Source organism: Misgurnus anguillicaudatus, chromosome 17 (assembly GCF_027580225.2).
Source record: "Misgurnus anguillicaudatus chromosome 17, ASM2758022v2, whole genome shotgun sequence".
Lineage (NCBI taxonomy): Eukaryota > Metazoa > Chordata > Actinopteri > Cypriniformes > Cobitidae > Misgurnus > Misgurnus anguillicaudatus.
The window spans coordinates 16,818,198-16,837,830 of NC_073353.2; the positions used below are offsets into that span (position 1 = coordinate 16,818,198).

The 19,633-nt window shown below is 36.8% G+C and overlaps 1 protein-coding gene across 1 annotated transcript; it reads left to right on the forward strand.

Annotated features, from left to right (window-relative positions):
• The first annotated feature begins 1,365 nt into the window (after positions 1-1,365).
• On the forward strand, positions 1,366-19,209 carry chpfa (chondroitin polymerizing factor a). Its single transcript, XM_073855058.1, has 4 exons — positions 1,366-1,865; positions 5,811-6,373; positions 14,769-14,953; positions 16,805-19,209. Exons 1-4 carry the CDS (start codon positions 1,570-1,572, stop codon positions 18,065-18,067), a joined length of 2,307 nt encoding a protein of 768 aa, XP_073711159.1. The 5' UTR covers positions 1,366-1,569; the 3' UTR covers positions 18,068-19,209.
• Positions 19,210-19,633: the final 424 nt, after the last annotated feature.

A 19,633-nucleotide genomic window follows, 5' to 3' on the forward strand; every position in this document is an offset into this window, starting at 1 on the left:
AAATAATCACTAAATTCTCATTTAAAATGAAAGTCTCTCCCTCAACAAAAAATGCCACATTTACTTATTTACTTATTTCACATTTAACATCCCTTCAAGGTTGCATAGAAATCCTAAGAGTAGAAATGCCAACATGTCCTTGCAGAGACTTGATAGGTTTAATCTGGGACTAGGCTGATCATGTTTCTCACTCAGATCAGCCAAACTAGGGGAAGTATTATAATTTCCAGTGGAAAAAGCTTTCGTTGTGATGTGCTGTCCTTAGGTAAACATGCAAAAATCTCATAAACCCATGATTTATTAGAAGAACTCAGGGCAGGAAATAAGCCCTTCAGGGTTACTATAAAGGATCATAAAGAAATTGCATTCACTTGTGTCAGTTTGTGTTTGATTTGATAGATTCAGATAAATATTCTCTAAAACTCCAATTTTAAATAATGGGAATTAAAAAATTTATTTATTTAACAGTGATTATTAGAAAGAACAGAAATGCATAAGCAAACATGAAAGTTTGTTAATTTCAGATTCCTCTTTTTGCTTTTCAGTTAAGGCAGACAGTTGTGTAACCATCAAACAGTTAAAGTCGTGTGCTCGCACAGTCATGAAGCAATTCTGTCACTGCTGGTAAGGCTGCATTACGTCAGAGGAAATCATGGGGCACAGTTTTTTGGAACAGACAGATCTTTCCTTCAAATGAGGATTAAATTACCTGTGCAACCTCAAATTAAATTTATAAAAATTAGCTTAATAACTTGTTCCGTGGCCATTATATTTGTTATTCCTAGACTGGCCTACATGCTTTTAAATATCACAGGAAAGCAATGCTCCCTAAATGAGTGTCATAAAGTCAGTTATCATTTAATATGAGCCCATATCGCCCTCTAGTGAACAAAATAGAATTCGTGTAATAAACTGTACAGTAAAACATACTAAACATTAAAACGGTACAAAAACATTGTCAGTTTTAATATGTTTATGACATAAAATTAAATCAGCGATTGTTTAGACAGTGATTTTGTTTTGTCAGTAAAAGGGAAATTTATATTTTAACTGAGGGTCTAACTGGAGTTTTATTAAAACGCTACGCCCACAAAGACAGCTGCGTCAAATTTCATTGGCGTTTTAACGGACCCGTTCCGCCCACAGAGAGTCAAAACGCCCCGCCCACCGAGGAGAGCCGCGACTCTAGACTGTTCGACTTTATGTGGCGCCGCAAGAACTGACTGACGGATGATGTCAAAGTACCGCGAGAGCGATACGAAGAAGTCTCATTTTGACTCGTTCTCGCGATACTTATCCGTCATTCGCCTGTCAGTTCTTGCGGCACATGAAGTCGAACAAACCTTTTGTAATGACGTTTGTTTTTGTGGGCGGTGCGCTAGTTTGAGTGGGCGGATCGACGAAGCCACTGACACGTACGAATGCTTCAATAATTCCGAGGAAGGTGAAGCGATAATGCGATACATTCTATCCAGGTTACGTTAGTAATAAAATTGCTTTCTTAATGTGCGCCTTTCTCTTTAAATCACGCTTAAAGAGGGCGGTTAATACACCAATAGTCGGAATACGATGAGGTTTTCTATGTTGATCGGTCTGTTAAGGCCAATCGGGCCGGTTGTTATCGGGATCTCTTTGGGATTTACTCTGAGTTTGTTGAGTGTGAGCTGGATAGAGGAAAGCTGTGAAATAAACACTTTAGGAGATGAAGGGATGATTTTATCCCAGGATGGAAATTTGAAAGGAGCACGGAAACCCAACTCCATTTCCACTGGAAGCGATGGTGACGAGGATGAGGAGGAAGATTTTCAGCCGAAAATTATCCCGTACAAACCAATAAAACAGACTCAGCCCAAGAAACTTTTCAGGTAAGTTAGACAGACCATTCTGCCTGCTTCATCTAACTTCATGTCTCTCAATGGTGTTCATGTGTGCTGTGGTGGTTCACTCCAAAAATATGTCTCTAAGCTAAAACCTAAACTATAATTATCATAGGCCATTTTTTTCCATTTACTGCACGTGAGTGAATTCATGTAGGCTAACTGTAAAATTTGAATAACTTAACTTACATGTATTATTTTAATCAGGTGTCCCACTGGCCACTTAAATGTCTATGTTGTGCAGACGACTAAAAACTACAAGGGGAAAAAATAAATAATAATCTATATTATATTTTTAAATTGCTTAAATAATTTCCTCTTTAAAATCTAATGGGACATTGTAAAGTTCCAATGCTACCTCCCAAAACGAAACACACAAAACATGGAGTTTTATTTCTTATTTACTTACCTTATTATATATAGGTGCTATAGGTTAAAGAAGCTTGTTTTTATTTATTTCAAAGTTACATTTATATTGTATATATTTATATTTTTAGTTTTTTAGAAGTTTATCAATAATGTTTGCATATTTTCCCAGTTCCTCAATTAGTGTACATTTATAAAGGTTATCAAGGTTTTTTATTCTCACAGTGCCACTGTTACTCTAACTCAAAGCTTTGAGATCTGTTTCAGCTTATACTGTATTAACATGTAAGACACAGATATCAAGAGCATATTAATGGTTGTTTGGTCTTGGACCATTGTAGATAAACGAAACATTTGCTTTTGCCATTGCACAAACGTGATAAGAGTCAAGGCGCCTGGCTCTTTGCTGATTTACGTACATTGAAAAATATTTTCAAAAATAGATGTAGCCTAAAAGCTATAACTTTTCCCCTTACAAATAAAACTTTGATGTCTTTAAAGTGTGTTCACATGGAGCTACTTTCTCCATTTCGGTTATGACTTATCTTGCAGGAGAGTTAAGTTTAGATGGGTTAAGAAGTACTATTAATAATCCAATGAAATGAAAGGGTCAGTTATCTTTTGTTATCAGTTAAGTTTACTTTAGCCTCATACTATAGTCTTATCCTCACTGACTGTTGGCTGAACATCTGATGGATAAGGCACACAAAATTGGGAACAATTTATGTGATTGGTTGAACTTGAAGTCTACAAGATCTTTAATGGTCTGCCTGAAACCTTTTTCGTAAGTGTTTTGCAAGTAAGTCTTTTTGCACCTCTAAACATGATCCTGAACAAAACGAACCTGGCAGCTTTACATTTCAGTCAGATGGCCTCTTGTTCAATCCTTGGTCCTTCTACCATTACTCTGGAGGTCTGTCTACACAAGACTAGTCTCATGTTAGCCTTTCAAATCTTGACTGAATTAATTAGATTGTTTTCATACCTGGGTAGCCTACTTTGGCCTGAATCTATTGGATTTGGTATCTGGTTTTAGTATCAAGTATGCACTAATGCCAGGTTGCAACATTTAGCTGTTTGATGTCGCTCATAAAAACGTGAGGTAGCAAAAATTGGTTAAACAATTCTGCAAATGTCTGCTATATGCCACATTTTCTGTGTTGTCATGGCTTCCCAAAGTTCTGTTTGCAGACATGGTTGCCTATGGGAGCAGTTAAACGCTTGCATTTACACTTGACAGGATCTTATCCTGTATACCTATCCCATCAGTAAAATCTTGACTTACATTCACATTAAGGCATGCACAGGCTTTTATCTAAAGTGATTTACAAAATTGATGAAACACTACAGTGATTCATCTTAAAGGGACACTCCACTTTTTTTAAAAATATTCTCATTTTCCAGGTCCCCTAGAGTTAAACATTTGTTGTTTACCGTTAGGGCTGTCGCGGTAACCGCATTACCGCATGACCGCGCTACTGACAAGCCCAACCGCATGGAAAAAAAGCAACCGCAACAACCGCGCCTTTCACGTTAAATTCATGAAACTATATGCCGCCTTGTTTTTCACGTCATGCTGACATGAATATTAAAGGCCAAATAGATTGTCAAGAGTTAAGAGAGTAGGCCAATTTGTTTTTCGTAAATTTCAATTAAAAATTTAATACTTCATATTTCGTTAAATCATAGTGAATGTGTGAAAAAGTAAAACCTAAACTGAGATGACAGAATAACTGTGGCATCGTCTCCCTCTAGTTTCAGTTTTAAAGATTAAAAGTACTTTAAAATAACTGATCAACCCAAATGACGCCAAAATATAACTGGATGCTTACCAGCATTAAAACCTCATAAAAAAAGACCTTATAGGTTTTTTCTTTGTGCATCTGCAGCGTCCGCTCCGTGGATGCAGCCAATATAACGCCGCGGTTGCTTTTCTGAACTGACTGACTGCACACTTGACTTTCACATTTAAATATCCAAGTTTTTCATCAACAGTATCTGCGTGAAACATTATAAACACCGATGATCATCTGCCGACTCGACTGTTTCATCGCATCCTCTATACACGGAGAGTCTGCTTTATTAACGGCTTTTCCTTCGCTCCGCGTGAGCTAAACGTTTCCGCTTGTTGCTTTTTTACTCGCATATAATTCTACATATTTTTGACAAAGGAAGACACAGGATATAATGTAAGTTATTATAGATAGCATTTAAGCTTGTTCTGAAATGATGACAAATCTTTGTGACTAAATATGACCTCTCCAGCTTAATTTAGCCAAAATAATGATACATTCGTTTTCATACTTTATATATAAACGTTAATTTATCTACTAATGTATTATTAAAATGCCCTAAATTATTATGCATTGCCTTCTGTATTGCATTCGTTTTGTACATTTACAGGTGCACAAATACTGGCTAATTTTAATTTCTTTAAGACACTGCTGTGTTCTGTATTGACTGATGCTCTGTTAATTTGCGCTTAACAAGCCTGAATGATGTTCTTCAATTTATTTTTGTTTTCTCAAAAATATATTTAGCTGTAGTATAGCTTGTGTTAATCTTTTTTTTTTCATAAGGGGGAATACCTGTAGTCTACCCTTCATCTATTAGTTGACCTCATTGTTCTGGATTTAAAAAATATTTTATTTTAGTAAATGAAGGCGGTAAAACCGCATACCGCGCTGGTGAGCCACGCAAAATCACCGCAAGGGAAATTCCTTCACCGCGACAGCCCTATTTACCGTTTTGGAATCCATTCAGCTGATCTCCGGGTCTGGCACTACCACTTTTAGCATAGCTTAGCATAATCCATTGAATCTGATTAGACCATTAGCATCGCTTAAAAAATAACCAAAGAGTTTTGATATTTTTCCTATTTAAAACTTGACACTTCTGTAGTTACATTGTCTACTAAGAGCGACGGGAAATTAAAAGTTGGCATTTTCTAGGCAGAAATGGCTAGGAACTATACTTTTATTCTGGCGTAACAATCAAGGACTTTGTTGCCGTAACATGTCTGCAGCAGGCGCAATGATATTACACAGCCCCTGAAAATAGTCCCCTAAGTATCTTTCAATAGCAGAGGACTATTTTCGGGCAGTGCCTAATATCATTGCAGTTCCTGCAGCCATGTTACGGCAGCAAAGTCCTTGATTATTATGCCAGAATGATAGTATAGTTCCTAGCTATATCTGCCTAGAAAATCGCAAATTTTAATTTTTCGTCGGTCTTTGTACGGAATGTAACTACAGAAGTGTCAAGATTTAAATAGGAAAAATATCGAAACTTTTTGGTCATTTTTGAACACGATGCTAATGGTCTAATCATACTCAATGGATTATGCTAAGCTATGCTAAAAGTGATAGCGCCAGACACGAAGATCAGCTGAATGGATTCCAAAACGGTAAAAGTCAAATGTTTAACTCTAGGGGAGCTGGAAAATGAGCATATTTTCAAAAAAAGTGGAAATGTCCCTTTAAGGAGACAATAATATGAGAATTGTTAAAGTTTCAACAATTGCTATAGAAAATCATGTACTGATTATTTCCCCATCTGTTTCAACAGAGCAAAATACATCAGCACAGAGCTGGGAATCCGAGAGCGTCTTTTTGTGGGAATACTCACCTCCAAAAACACCATCAACACTCTGGGTGTGGCCGTCAACCGCACCATCAGCCATCATCTGGACAATGTTGTCTTCTTCACCGGCGCCCGAAGCCGCAAAACGCCCCACGGCATGTTCGTGGTCACCCACGGTGATGAGCGCCTCATCTGGAACATGTTCCAAACAATCAAGTACATTCTAGAACACTACATCACAGAGTACGATTGGTTCTACCTCGCTCAGGATGACACGTACACACAAGCAGATCGGATCAAGGCTCTGGTGGAGCACTTAAGTATGGACCGGGTGCTCTACATGGGCAGCCCGGAGGAGTTCATAGGTGGTGAGATGCAGGGGCAGTATTGCTACGGGGGTTTCGGATACCTGCTGTCTCGCAGTCTTTTGCTGAGGCTACAGCCCTTCCTGGAGAACTGCAGGAATGACATCCTCAGTGCCAGACATGACGAATGGCTTGGGCGATGCATCATTGACTATGCTGATACCAACTGTGTGGAGGAATTTGAGGGGAGAATTTCATTTGTTGGAAGTTTACACCACGCTTTATATTATGGATCTTTTACTGCTATGAGATTGCATACATGCATTCTGTACTTATGTTTACTATATCTGCATATATTTACACTCTTGACCCCACCCATAAAACTAAAACTACCCTGATTAACACACATGTTAAAAATGTATAAGCTGAATGTTTCTTATGTAACTACACAGTAGTAAAGACATGTGATACAAGAGGGCCAATAGAGGTATAGGAAAAGTTTTACTTTTTCATATTTTACTATTCACAACAACATGCAATGCTGTGTTGGGTTTACGGTGGTGCAGTCATAGTGAACTACTCCATCAAGCCTTGTGGTTCTTTTTCACACAGGCTGTTAGGTAAAAGTCATCTGTGGACAAAAAAGTTTTTAGCATTGAGTATTCATTGCCACCGTGTTTGAAATGTCTTTGGTTTACAGCTATACACAGATTAAACCTGCATTGTATGATGACAGAGGGCTTGATACCAGTAATGTGTTTCACTTTGACAGCAAAAGACCCCACAGAGCTTTACTGTGATGAAACTAAATCTCACTGCCTTTCAACTTACCGTCATATAAGTACATCAACAAAAATGAGATTCAGATGCCTGCTTTGAAGTTTGGTGCTGTTCACCAATTAAAGGGAAGGTCTCCAGTCTGGTACTTTACTCTGTAAAGCTAGGGCCACACCAAAAGATTCTTTTAAATCTTATCAGATTTTTAAAATGTGAGAGACATGATGAAACATAATCGAATATTTAACATAGTTGTTAATTGTGTGTAGTGCCGCTATGTCGTCGTCATGACAGCACATTAACTTCACAAACAACGCAAGTCTTCACTGTGAACACAGAAAATCTTGCGGAGGTCTCAAGATGTCTTTAGCGGCCAAACTTGACTTCACAATAAACAAATATGGCAAACAACGGTCATAAAGAAATTGCATTAATACAATTGACTGCTTTTTACATATCTGATGTCTATCTCACTTTGGATTGTGCCTGCAGCGCCATGACTGTAGTTGTTATGGTATCGTCTTTCATCAGCTCGCTTTCTGATTGGGTATTATTCGTTTCGTGTGACAATCTACAGCAGGATTTCTGATTTGTGATTGGAGCGGCCATGACTGATAAGATAATCGGTTTATCCACGAAGATTTTTAACCTGATTATCTTTTGCTGTGTATCTGGCTTAAGTTGGTACAATGTCTGAGATTTATTATGTCTTTATTCAGATCTTTACCGTTGTCACTTTTGAGATTAAAGATGGTCTTTCCGCTGTTATGGGTTTTTCCAATAAAAATAATTCAGCACACCAGTGTCTCTTCTACCTGAAGTAACTTTAACTCTTTCCCCATCAGTGTTTAAAAAAAGTTGCCAGCCAGCGTCAGCATTTTTTATGATTTTCACCAAAGATTGTTGCCTTCCAGAAAATGTTCTTCTTTAAATATATAAACATACAATATATCAAATGAAAGAACAGACCCTCTTTCAAAAAAAAGTTTTATCCTACCTTCATCTGTTTTCTTTATATCACCTCTTAAATATGGATGGTTTCTTAAAAAATGAAAAATTTTGAGCAAAAAGCTGAGATAATTGCATTTTTGGGAAGAACTTTTGATAGAGATCAGATTCAAAGTGATGATCAAAACATACACGGAGTTCTGACTGTTCGACCTAAAGGGTTGCTTCCGGGTTTCATAAGTTGGGTAAGAGCGCAACCTGGTGGATAATAGCGGAAACATGAATTGACGGAAAAACTTGTCATTGGCAGGGAAACGTTTTCTCTTAATTGATGAGTTAACTCGTCAATGGCGGGGAAAGAGTTAATGCATGCTAGGGTTGCTCGATTATGGTAAAAATCATAATCCCGATTATTTTGGTAAAAATCATAATCTCGATTATTTAACACGATTACTTAATGACTGAAAACACACAGAAACAATTCAATGCATTTCTTTAGTGATGTTGCAAAAGGCTACACGTATAAAGTAGTGGCGCCTTCCAGAAGTGCTCTTTAAACACATGGGTCCAGCGGAACACGATTTATATTTTAAAGACGAGAGAGAGTTTTGCTTCAACTCGCTTAAAATGCATAACTTTACAAACATAAACAGGATTACTACCTAGTGATCTGACTTCGGACATATGTAGCGATGGGCGATAATTTGCATGCGATATCGCTTTACTGACGAGATGTGCATGATAACTACTTTGTGTCTGGACTTTGGACAAATGCGAGACCACTTGCACGAGAGAGAGAGAGAGAGGCGCGAAGCTGCATTTGATGCTCTGGATTTATAAAACAAAACAAAGAAATGACAGAAACTAACGCGGCACACTAATCGCATTACCTCAATTATCTTGTTTTTGGAATCGAAATGTGCAAAAATCGAATTAGAAAAATGATTAATTTCACAGCCCTAATGCATGCATTGTAACTTTTCACTTCTATGGCCAAATGTTGGATCTGTAGCATAAAGCACCTCTTTTAGGTGTCTTGCCCACAAATCCCTGTTCACCCAGAGCCTGCTGGGAACTCTGTCAACACTCAGAAAGAGAGCATGAGAAACAGTCTCAAATATGCACTGGCTTTAACAAAAACATAGAAAGTAAGGCTAAGTATAGCTTGGAACGTGTTGTATACTGCTCTGTAAAATATGTCAACAAAAAAGTAAAATGAACTTGAAGCACAATTTTGCATATGATATTAACGTTTCGTGTTTTAGAAAATGTGTCTTGCAAACATGTTTAAAAGTTGTTTTCACTTGTTTAAATAAGTGCTAGCTTTATCAGTGTGATGTAGGTGCCGGACTTACCATTGGACTTGACTGGGCTGGAGACCAGAGGCCCCTGCGCAGTGGGGATCACAATTTTAATAAGTTATTAAACCATGGTTATCGTAGTGATATTATTCATACAGTTTTAACTATAGTAACCTTGTTTTTTTACCTGTAGTAAAATCATGGTTACTTTCGTAAGAGATGTTGTAATTCATGTTAAGAGTAGAACAACAGCTGTCTTATTTTGAGCTGCAGGCAAAAGAAAGTATAAAAAATATCGATTTTGGTTGAAATGTAGGTTTTCATAAAAATATGTACATTAAAACCTCGTCTAGCAATCCCAATGCTCTAAATATCCTTTTAAACGTCTTAAATTGTTTTTATTTGTAAGTTTCCTGAGAGTGGTACCGTTCTAAATCCTAATTCATAGGATCCGTGTCCATCCACGTTGCGCATTCTAACGGTTTGGTTTTAAAACATGCAGGATTTAGAAAATAAAGTGCAGGTCTTTCTTGATGTTTAAGAGATTAGAGAGAGTTATATACACAGAATTACAGTTTTAAAAATATATTTTTTGACAAGAATTCACGCAGACATAATCCTTTTTTTTTTGGGTAATTGTTTCGTTAACTGTTGGGGAAAATATCTGATGTGTAACATTATATTAGATCTGTGCATTACAGTAGATCCTAAAGCTGTCTGTCTCAATGTCAATCAAACAATAAAATAAGGAAAAAAGTATACATATAACATAAATTTTTTCCTATAGTATTGACACCAAACCGATAAGACATTTCCAAATATATCTTCAGTCATACAGGTTTTTTTAACGACATGAGGGTGAATAAATGTTGACAGATCTTTTATTTTTGGATGAACTATCCCGTAAAATAGCAGAAATCATCCTTTCCCATACTTTTACCCAGATGACTTTTACCCAAAAGCCTGTGTGACAAAGGATCACAAGGCTTGATGAAGTAGTTTTATAACTGCACCAGACCGTAAACCCAACACATGTACTTTCCATACAACGTACATTTGAGTTATTTTGGGGTGTTTATGTAGCTGTGATTTCAATGCAAACCGAGATGGTAGCTTAGTGCTATCTTGTTCTTTTAATAGCATGATTAGATTAGATTCACTTTTCTTTGACTGCAGTTTAATCGGCTCAAGTGCTTAGTGACTGCACCTCACCAGCCCTTACCATCCAGATAAGAGTTCAACACTGGATTGTCTTTATATTTTACTGGCGTTATTAAGCAGCAAGTAATAATAAAGCAATAGCCACGAGAGGTCATTACAGTGATTCACAGTCTCTTGTGGCTTGTTGCCGTATAAAATGAGGGAGCAACAGCAGTATGATTAAAAAACACCAACATTCTAGGTTTAGTTAGTTAGTAAAAGCTAGGTTTAGTTGTAATATCAAAAATCATCTGAATAAACAATTCTGCAGGAAGTTTTGAATCATGCACCCAACTGTTAATTTCATTAATGCACTGGCGTAGAGAGTCAGTGGGGCTGTAGTCATTGGGTCACAGGGCTAAGTATATCTTAGTGTCATCTACATGGGTGTTGTAAGCAATTTGGTTCTTTTTCATTATATGACCAAGTGGGAGCATATACAAAATGAACAGAAGCTAGAATAGAGACCTGTGGGACTCCACATGTCATGGATGTCCACTTTTCGGATGTGTTTTTTTTATGGTTACCTTTCACATAGTAACCCTTTCACTTTTAGGTAAAGTGAAAGTGACAAGCTTGTCAAGTATGCAACTTGACTCGAAATGTGACCTCTGCATTTAACCCATCCCAGTTAGTAGTGAACTGCAAGTCTTGAACACACACACACACACACCCGGAACAGTGGGCAGCTATCCCAGAGCCCGGGGAGCAATTAGGGAAAGGTGCCTTACTCAAGGGCACCACAGTCACAACCCGCCAGCTTTGAGACTCGAACCAGCAACTCTCGGGTTACAAGCCCGACTGGTGTGACTTAAACCACGTGAGGACCATCCCAGAGAGCCCTGCCCAGTTTTCCAGTCTATGTAAGAGCATGGTGTGATCTACCGTGTCAAAGGCAGCACTAAGATTTAGTAGCACCAGCACTGATATTTAACCTGAATTAGAGAATAATCGAATATTATTTATTATCTTTATTGAGCACTGTCTCCATGCTGTGATGCTGATGGACACCAGTGGCCGGTTGCATAAAACTTAAAGACTAGTCTTAAAAGTTAGTCATGAATTTTTCTTCAAGACTGATCATAACTGTTTTAAGTATGTTACATAGAAAGGTAGATTGGTCTAATTTAAATCCAAATAATAAGACTGATTAGCCCTAACTAATTGCTAGTTAGTCAGAATCATTCTTAAGACGCAGTCTTAATGTCATGGCTATGTTTATGCAACCAGCCCCAGATTGAAAATTGTCCAGATAGCCATTTGAGTCTAACAATTTGTTCGTGAACGTGACCCTAAAACTTTTGAATGGTAGTAGACTATTTAATGTTACATAAGATAGTTGGACAGAAAAGGCTACCTTATGCCTATTTTTCTCATCCATATTTTAGTTTGTCTTGCTTTACATCTCCCGCTCTCCCTTCCTATATGCTGTCACCATTGGAAGCTGTGATTTGATGCGATTTGAACTAACCCTGCACCTCCTTTTCATACTTTTGAGTGACAGTTCTTTTCTGGGCAAACACTCCAAAGTCTCATCCAGATTTAATTGATTGCCTGGTGACAATGATATGATTTGACACGAGGTACAGATGAGCAATTTAAACCCGGTCAGGCATTCCGTTTTCCTCACCATCCAGGAGAGCGTTGCTCATGGTTGCTTAGCTACGAAAGACGCCACGAGAGCACGCTTCGGACGGTAAAAGCGTGATGTGATGTCAACGGCCCATGAAACACTGTAATGTTTATCGAAATATCTGAAACGTGTTTAGAAACCCTATTACCGTTTTTTTATTCAGCGCAATATATTGATATTGAATTATTGTCCAGCCCAAAATTTAAGATAACTTATTAAAAATCTTTTTTTTTTTTGCTGTTTTTTCTCAGTTTTATTGAGTTGTGGTGAATTGATCCGGGCAGAATCGCAGCTCAGAATTGAATCTTGCTTTTAGAGACTAAACCATATATCACACTTGTTTGGAGAGGTCTGGGATGCTTCGTTTAATCTGTTCTTGAAACAGGTACCGAGACCTCTATTAATCCATCAGAATAGCATTAGATGGATGTCATTCTGAAAGGTACTGGGAAGAAAGAGTCAGTGAATCAGATTCACTAGACATGATGTACTGTCTTCGTTTTGACATTTTATCCCATTATAAATCCACTTTTGCCATTACTGTCGAAGCACTTCCTCTCACCCACATCTTTTAATGGAACAGTTGTAGTGCAGGCCTGACAGCGGAATCATTAACTTAGCTTTTTTCACCCAAAAAGACAATTCTGTCACTCGCCCAAATGGTGTTTGAAACATGAATCACATTCTTCTGTTGATCACAGAGGGTATATTTTTGAAGAATGTCATGGCCACCCTTTTGCATGTAATTCAAGTGAAAGAGAAGCGTGCCTGTCGAGTTCCACAGTATTTACAAAAAGAATAAACGGCACCGTAAAAGTATCATAAAATGGATTTATACTGTTTGATGTACATTTCATCTTCTCAATTCGTATTGCGTGTGAAGAACAGACCAAGTTATAAGTGAAGTATATTCTCCTTGGCACATTCATGAGAAAAGAAGCAATGTCAGTTTCATAAAGGGCTTGAATCTGTATTAATCCAGAGTTTATAAATCTTGTAACTCATTGATGATCCGATCGCAATGTTTAGCAGCAGACTGTAGAGAAAGATTGTTCTTTTCTAGCTACAGTATCATGTTTCTTCAAATGGAAATTCAATTCTTACTGCCATTCTAGTTCACCTAACCTACATGTCTTTGAACTGTGAGAAGAAACCGGAGTACCCGGGTCCTGGAGTAAACCCACTTTGACACATAGATAGACCTTCTGACCCAGCTAAGGCTCAAACCGGGGACTTTGTTGCTGTGACGGTACATTCACGCAGGGCGTAAGCGTTAACACTTTTAATGGGTGACGTCATGGGTTGCCGAACTGAATTGTGGATTTGTCAGGACTGTGTCACTGCCGTTGCTTGCAGCAGAAGTTGAACATTTCTCAACTTTTTGCATCAGATTGCCTTATGCAAATAACCTAGGCAGAGCCAGCCAATTACGTTTATGGACAATGTGCATGTGCTGCGGCCATTGTGATTGGCTGTTGGTCACGCTTCAGACGAGTCTTCCGTCAAGAGTTAATGCTTCTGTCCCGTGTGAATGTACGGTGAGACAACAGTGCTATCCACTTGCCCCAATGGACATTGTATAGTGCACATGTTTGTATGGGTCATTTGAATCACTTTATGATGGTGCTCTCTTATAACTTTGAAGCCCAAGTTCTTATTATTTAGAAAAGACATGAAGAAAGAAACTTTTATGACCATTTTTATGTTTTGATAATATTTCTTCTTTTAAATAAAAAGCAGAAATCAGTTACAATTAAACATTTCTCTAAGAACTGTTTCCTAATTGAATTTAAACAGTACTAGGGTGATTCTCACGAAAACTTGGTTTTAAAAATGTCAAGCATGAAAATGTAAAAATTGCTTAAAATTACTTTTTTCCCACCAGACATTGAAAAACAAAGTCTGCAGTAAATGGGAACATTAATTTAAAAACTTTTACTTATCATTTAACACTTTGTGTAACATAATTTAAAAAATTAGTCCTAAAAAATCTCATTAACGCAACAGTCAGAAAACATCAACACTGACATATTTTCAAAATGACATGACAAACCTGAAAGAACATAATTTGGAGATTCTGCACATGCATTTAAAATCAAAGTATTATGCTTCTATTAATTAAATTAACATTTAATAAGCATCTGTTGCGGTAATGATAATCAAAATGTCGTGTAAGCATTCTGACAAGACAATATTTCAAATTAACTGTAAAAAAATGATCTTACCTGGTAGCCATCTTGAAGTAACTGGTCCATGTGCTTGGTCACTCAAAATCAAACTTTATTAAAATTCTGTATGTGTGCTTAAACTGTTCTCAAAAAGTGTTGCGGAGGATGAGAACATCAGGCATGGACACATCATTTTCCTAATTTTCTTCATTATTATTATACATGAATATTCAGTAAATATTTTTTTCTGTCATCTAAAGTAGTCTAGCAAAACATCCATTTATTTATTTTTCTTAATATTTTTGTGTTAATTTGATTAAATTACAACGCATGTTCAAACACAGCCGGACACATTGCGGTAATGAGAATTTAAGCAGAAAATGAGATAAAATTTACAATTATAAATTCTTATGTTGAAATCACACATTGTGCAAGGTAGAACCCAGTATTGTGTTAATTTTGATGCTTTTTAATGTTACTATATTAAACATTTTAAAGCTAAAATCATTAGTGCCGTGGTGTTTCAATGGTTTCGTGAGAATCACCCACTAACAGACAAGGATATTCCAGACATTGAAATGAAAACAAACTCCTATATTTGTATTTATTTCAGGGGATGAAGTATGACTATTATGAAATGGGCAAAAATTCAGACCCCAGTAAGGAAGATAATGAGGATTTTAACAACGCCCTGACCGTCCACCCAGTGTCTGATCCCGAGCAGATGTACAGACTACACAAACACTTCACTGAGATCGAGCTGCAGAAGACATACCAGGAGATTGAAAAACTGCAGGTAACTTTTATTTTAAGAATGTTCAGACTAATAGAATTGCTACATTAATGGTTTCTCTTGACCTTTTGAGTGTGATAAGAATAATTCATTTTAGTAGTACATTTGGAAAGTGAAGGTGAATTTGCTAGCTTTTATTATCTCTGTACTCTTTTAAGTACTCTGTTTATTATACAGTGTTAAGAATTGTCAGATACAGAAAATATCTGCTCATCAAATACATTAAAGAAATATTTAATAAGGGTGCTCCCATCAGGATTTTTGGGCAGGATCACTGGAAGCAGTATTAGCCGATACCAACCACTGATTACCGATCACAGACTTTTTTTTTAAAGCAAAATATATTTATTATGTAGCATGATTTTTTATCTTTTTTTAAAAACAAATTATTATTAAATTTTAAAGATTAAAAAATAAAAGTAGCGTGAATTGACAACTGCTTATTTATTGGCAGTCAACATGTGCAACATATTCTGCTCTCTCTCTTTAAACCATAGCAGCCTATGCTTGGCTATTTGGAACAGCTTAGATATTAACAAATAAAGCTATGAGATAACATAATAACAATATAAAAAAATTATGCTATGAAATGTAATGTTACATTATAAGAAATTATAATAAAAAATCTATTATAATAATAAATTATAATAAATTGAATGTAATTTAATAAAGTATATAAATGATAAAGCAAAGCCACATCAGGAGTGTCTTTAAACTGAGGTGGCTCAGAGGAGCATTTCTGATGGTATAAATGAAAAATAAGCATTTAATACATCAAGAATCAAAGCAAAAATAATTTTTGATTATTTCCGTTCATATTGTATGTAATTAATGTCAAATAACAGAATAATATAATATGTTTTAAAGGCCATATTCTTTAACACAGACAAAACGACCTGATCTCACGAGAATTTGTTTATATTTTACGAGTTGATTAATTTGTATAAATTCGTACGATGTTAAAAGTGCAAAAACATACGATTATCATAAAAAAGCAATAAGTAAACCCCACCCTAACCTCAACGTCACCGGGCAATAGCAAATCGTCCAAAATGTACAAATGTTGTCATACGAATTAGCCACCTCGTAAAAAATATACAAATTGCCATGAGATAGCGTTGGACAAAACAAGCTGAGAAGTGTTTGTGGATGCTGTTTAAAGCATTAGTAAATTAGGTTGTCTAGTAGCATGCATGATAAACAAAACTGCAATAAATAGTGTTAGAGCGATCAAAGAACGATTACTGAAACTGTCAACGACTTGAGTTTAATCTCACAAAACTCGTTAAAACGAATGAATCTGCACGTATCTTACTTTCATCGTATGTAAACTTTGTTGTTAATGATGAAAGCGTGAGTGCGCACTTTTATCAAAACAACAGAGTGTTTAGCAGACTGCTTCGGTGATTTATTAAAATGCATCTGATCTATGCTGAAAAAAATAAAGGCTGGATTTACTTAAAAATATAGTGTATCATTTTTGCACTTTGCAATTGCTTAAAATTTCAAGTTAAACTTAATTTTTGCATCCACTTTTTAAATTAAATCCAGCATATTCTTTTTTTACAGTGTAAGCTCAACAGACAAATATCTGATGCGATTTGCGAAATCGAAATGTGTAATGCTGTAACTACCACATTTCGTTCACTTTCACAATTAATTGAAATCACATAATAGGTCAGGTTTGAAACTTGGGTGGCAATTTTGTTGATCTTTCTGACCCTGCTTGCCACTATCTTTGAAGACTGCTCATATTCCTTTACGTGACTAACCTTCAAATATCTAAAATAAAATTAAAATCCGTATTTTGACTGAAGATATCCATGAACATCTTTTTTTTCTACTTTTTACCAGGCTGAAATAAAAAACGTGAGTGTGGTGGCTTTCGACGGCAACCGTAGTGCCATGTGGCCTGTTGGAGTCAATCCTCCCTTCGAGCCCAAAACACGTTTCGAGGTTCTCCGGTGGGATTACTTCACTGAGGATGAGGTATTCTCTTGCACTGATGGGTCGCCGAAGTGCGAGCTCAGTGGAATCGATAAACTGGACGTAGCCGATGTCATCGAGACGGCTATGGGTGAGCTGAACAAGAAGTACAAGCCCGTTCTTCACCTAAAGAAACAGCAACTAATTAATGGATACAGGCGCTTTGACCCAACCAGAGGGATGGAGTACACGCTGGATCTACAGCTGGAGGTGGTGAACCAGAAAGGACACAGTCGATCCATCACCAAAAGGGTGCACTTGGTGAGGCCACTCAGTCGTATTGAGATCATCCCAATGCCTTATGTTACCGAGGCAACCAGGGTCCACATCATCTTACCTGTTACTCATCAAGACAGAGAGCTCGTTCACCAGTTTTTGGAAGTGTACGCCCAAAACGCCTTTGAGACCAGTGAAAATGCCATCTTGACGTTTCTTTTCATTTACGATCCAATCGAGGCCCAGCAGGTCAACCAGAATGACATCTTTGCCAGCATCAAAGCGCAAATCAACGCCTATGAGCACAGATATCCCACAGTTAAAGTCCCCTGGATCAGCGTTAAAAGCGAAAGTCCCTCTCAAATCAAGTTAATGGACATCATCTCCAAGAAGCATCCGGTTGACACTCTGTTCTTCATCGCCACTGTGCAAACCAACATCAACTCCGAGTTCCTCAATCGCTGTCGGATGAACTCCATAAACAACTGGCAGGTGTTTTTTCCCATCCACTTCCAATACTTCAATCCCAGCATCGCTTATCATAACCAGCCTCGTCCCAACACGGCTGATCTGATCAAAGAGACTGGTCACTTCGATCGTAGCTCCTTCAACGAGGCGTGTTTTTACAACTCGGACTACATGGCGGCGCGGACACGCATGTCCTCGGATGTCCAGGAGAACGAGGAGATCCTGGAGAGCCTGGATATATATGACATGTTCATAAAATACTCTAACCTGCATGTTTTCCGAGCGGTGGAGCCGGCCCTTCACGAGAAATATAGTTACCAGCCTTGTAATCCACGTCTGAGTGAAGATATCTACCAGCGGTGTGTACAGAGCACCCTGGACAGCCTCGGATCACGCTCTCAGCTCGCCATGTTGTTGTTTGAACAAGAGCAGGGCAACAGTACTTAACACCAAAACTCAAATATTGAGCGAGTACTAGGAGGTGATAACTCCTCCACCCCGTACAATGGACTGAAACTTGAGTGGAATTTGCTCTGAGTCAGAATGCAGTAAAAAATGCTGTTGGTACCAAAGAGGGAATGAAGACTTACATTATTGTTTATAATTGGTGTTTGTTTGTTTGATTTGCAACAACTTGCTCTGTTTTGGCATTTAAACCAAGCCGTTTAAAAGATCACTACCGTAGCATACCATAACACTCATCATTGTGCCTTTAAAGTCATCTCTTATGGCGTGTTCTTGTTGTCATAGATGTTACATGTTTGCTCGTCTGTTTAAGTTAGCCAGTTTAGCTATGTTTTAAACTTTAAAATTTATGTATATTTAATATAATAGGGTTATTACAAGAGAGAAGGAACCATAGCCAGATTCTGTGTTATTCCAGTGAGTTTGTTGTTTTTATAAAGCGTTTGTAAACGCTTCATACACAATTTATGAATCTTGTTAGTGTTTAAAAAAGTATGTTCAAGATACTTTTAAAAAGTAAAAAGACATATAGGGCCAAGTAACAAATATATTTTTCAAACTCTTTACAAATGTTTCAACCAGGATAGCTGTATTGTTAATTTATGCTTTGTTGTGATTTATTTTGAACATGGATACATTTACAAATACATGTGCATGTAAATATTTATCATTAAAACAGCCTGAAAAGAGATTTTTCAAATGAAGTAAAGTTTATTAAAGTTTTGCACTAATAATTTCATCGGACATCTGCCTTACGTCAAAACATTTAAATGTTTTAGTATACTTTTTGTATACATTTTCACAAGAAATAATTCAGGGTGAGTTACATTGGTTTAGTAGTTAGTCCCTGTGCTGAGGAGCGCAGTACCAGTGCAACACTTTTCAGATTTATGATGTGCCCTGTTGAGTCTGCTTAAAGCCTGCTGAGGGAAACATCCCAGATATGTTTAATGTTAAATAATAGCTGTAAAAATTCCTTGTTGCACTTAAATTTTTAAGTTTAATTAATTTAAAATGACAATTAATTTTAACTTTCTTGACTAGTGTGGAGTTGCTATACACTGAAAAAAATATTCATTCAGTTTGCTCAATTTTTGAGGTGGGTGGTTGCAATCAATTTATTTAAACTAAAGTATTTTATTTTATTTTACGATTTTTGTTTAACAATACATTTGTTTGAATGTAGCTTAAATAAATTGATTGCAACCACTTACTTTAAAAAATTGAGTAAATTGAATGAATCATTTTTTCAGTGTAAATAAAAAAATAAAGTTAACTTAAGCTAATTCAACTTTATTTTTATAATTTATAGTAACTCATCACATGTCAAAAATGTTGAATGAATTGTAAACCCTAGTTGATTAAACTTAAAAATTTAAGTGGTACAAGGATTTTTTTACAGTGTAGGTTTCAAATATCTAAGATGCACTCAACCGTTATGTTTCACTACTCATTAAAACACTTTTTTTCTGTGGCAACACTATGGGCTGTATACAGTAAGATTATTATGAAAGAGTTGGCTTGTTTGTGTGGTACCTGTGTTTACTG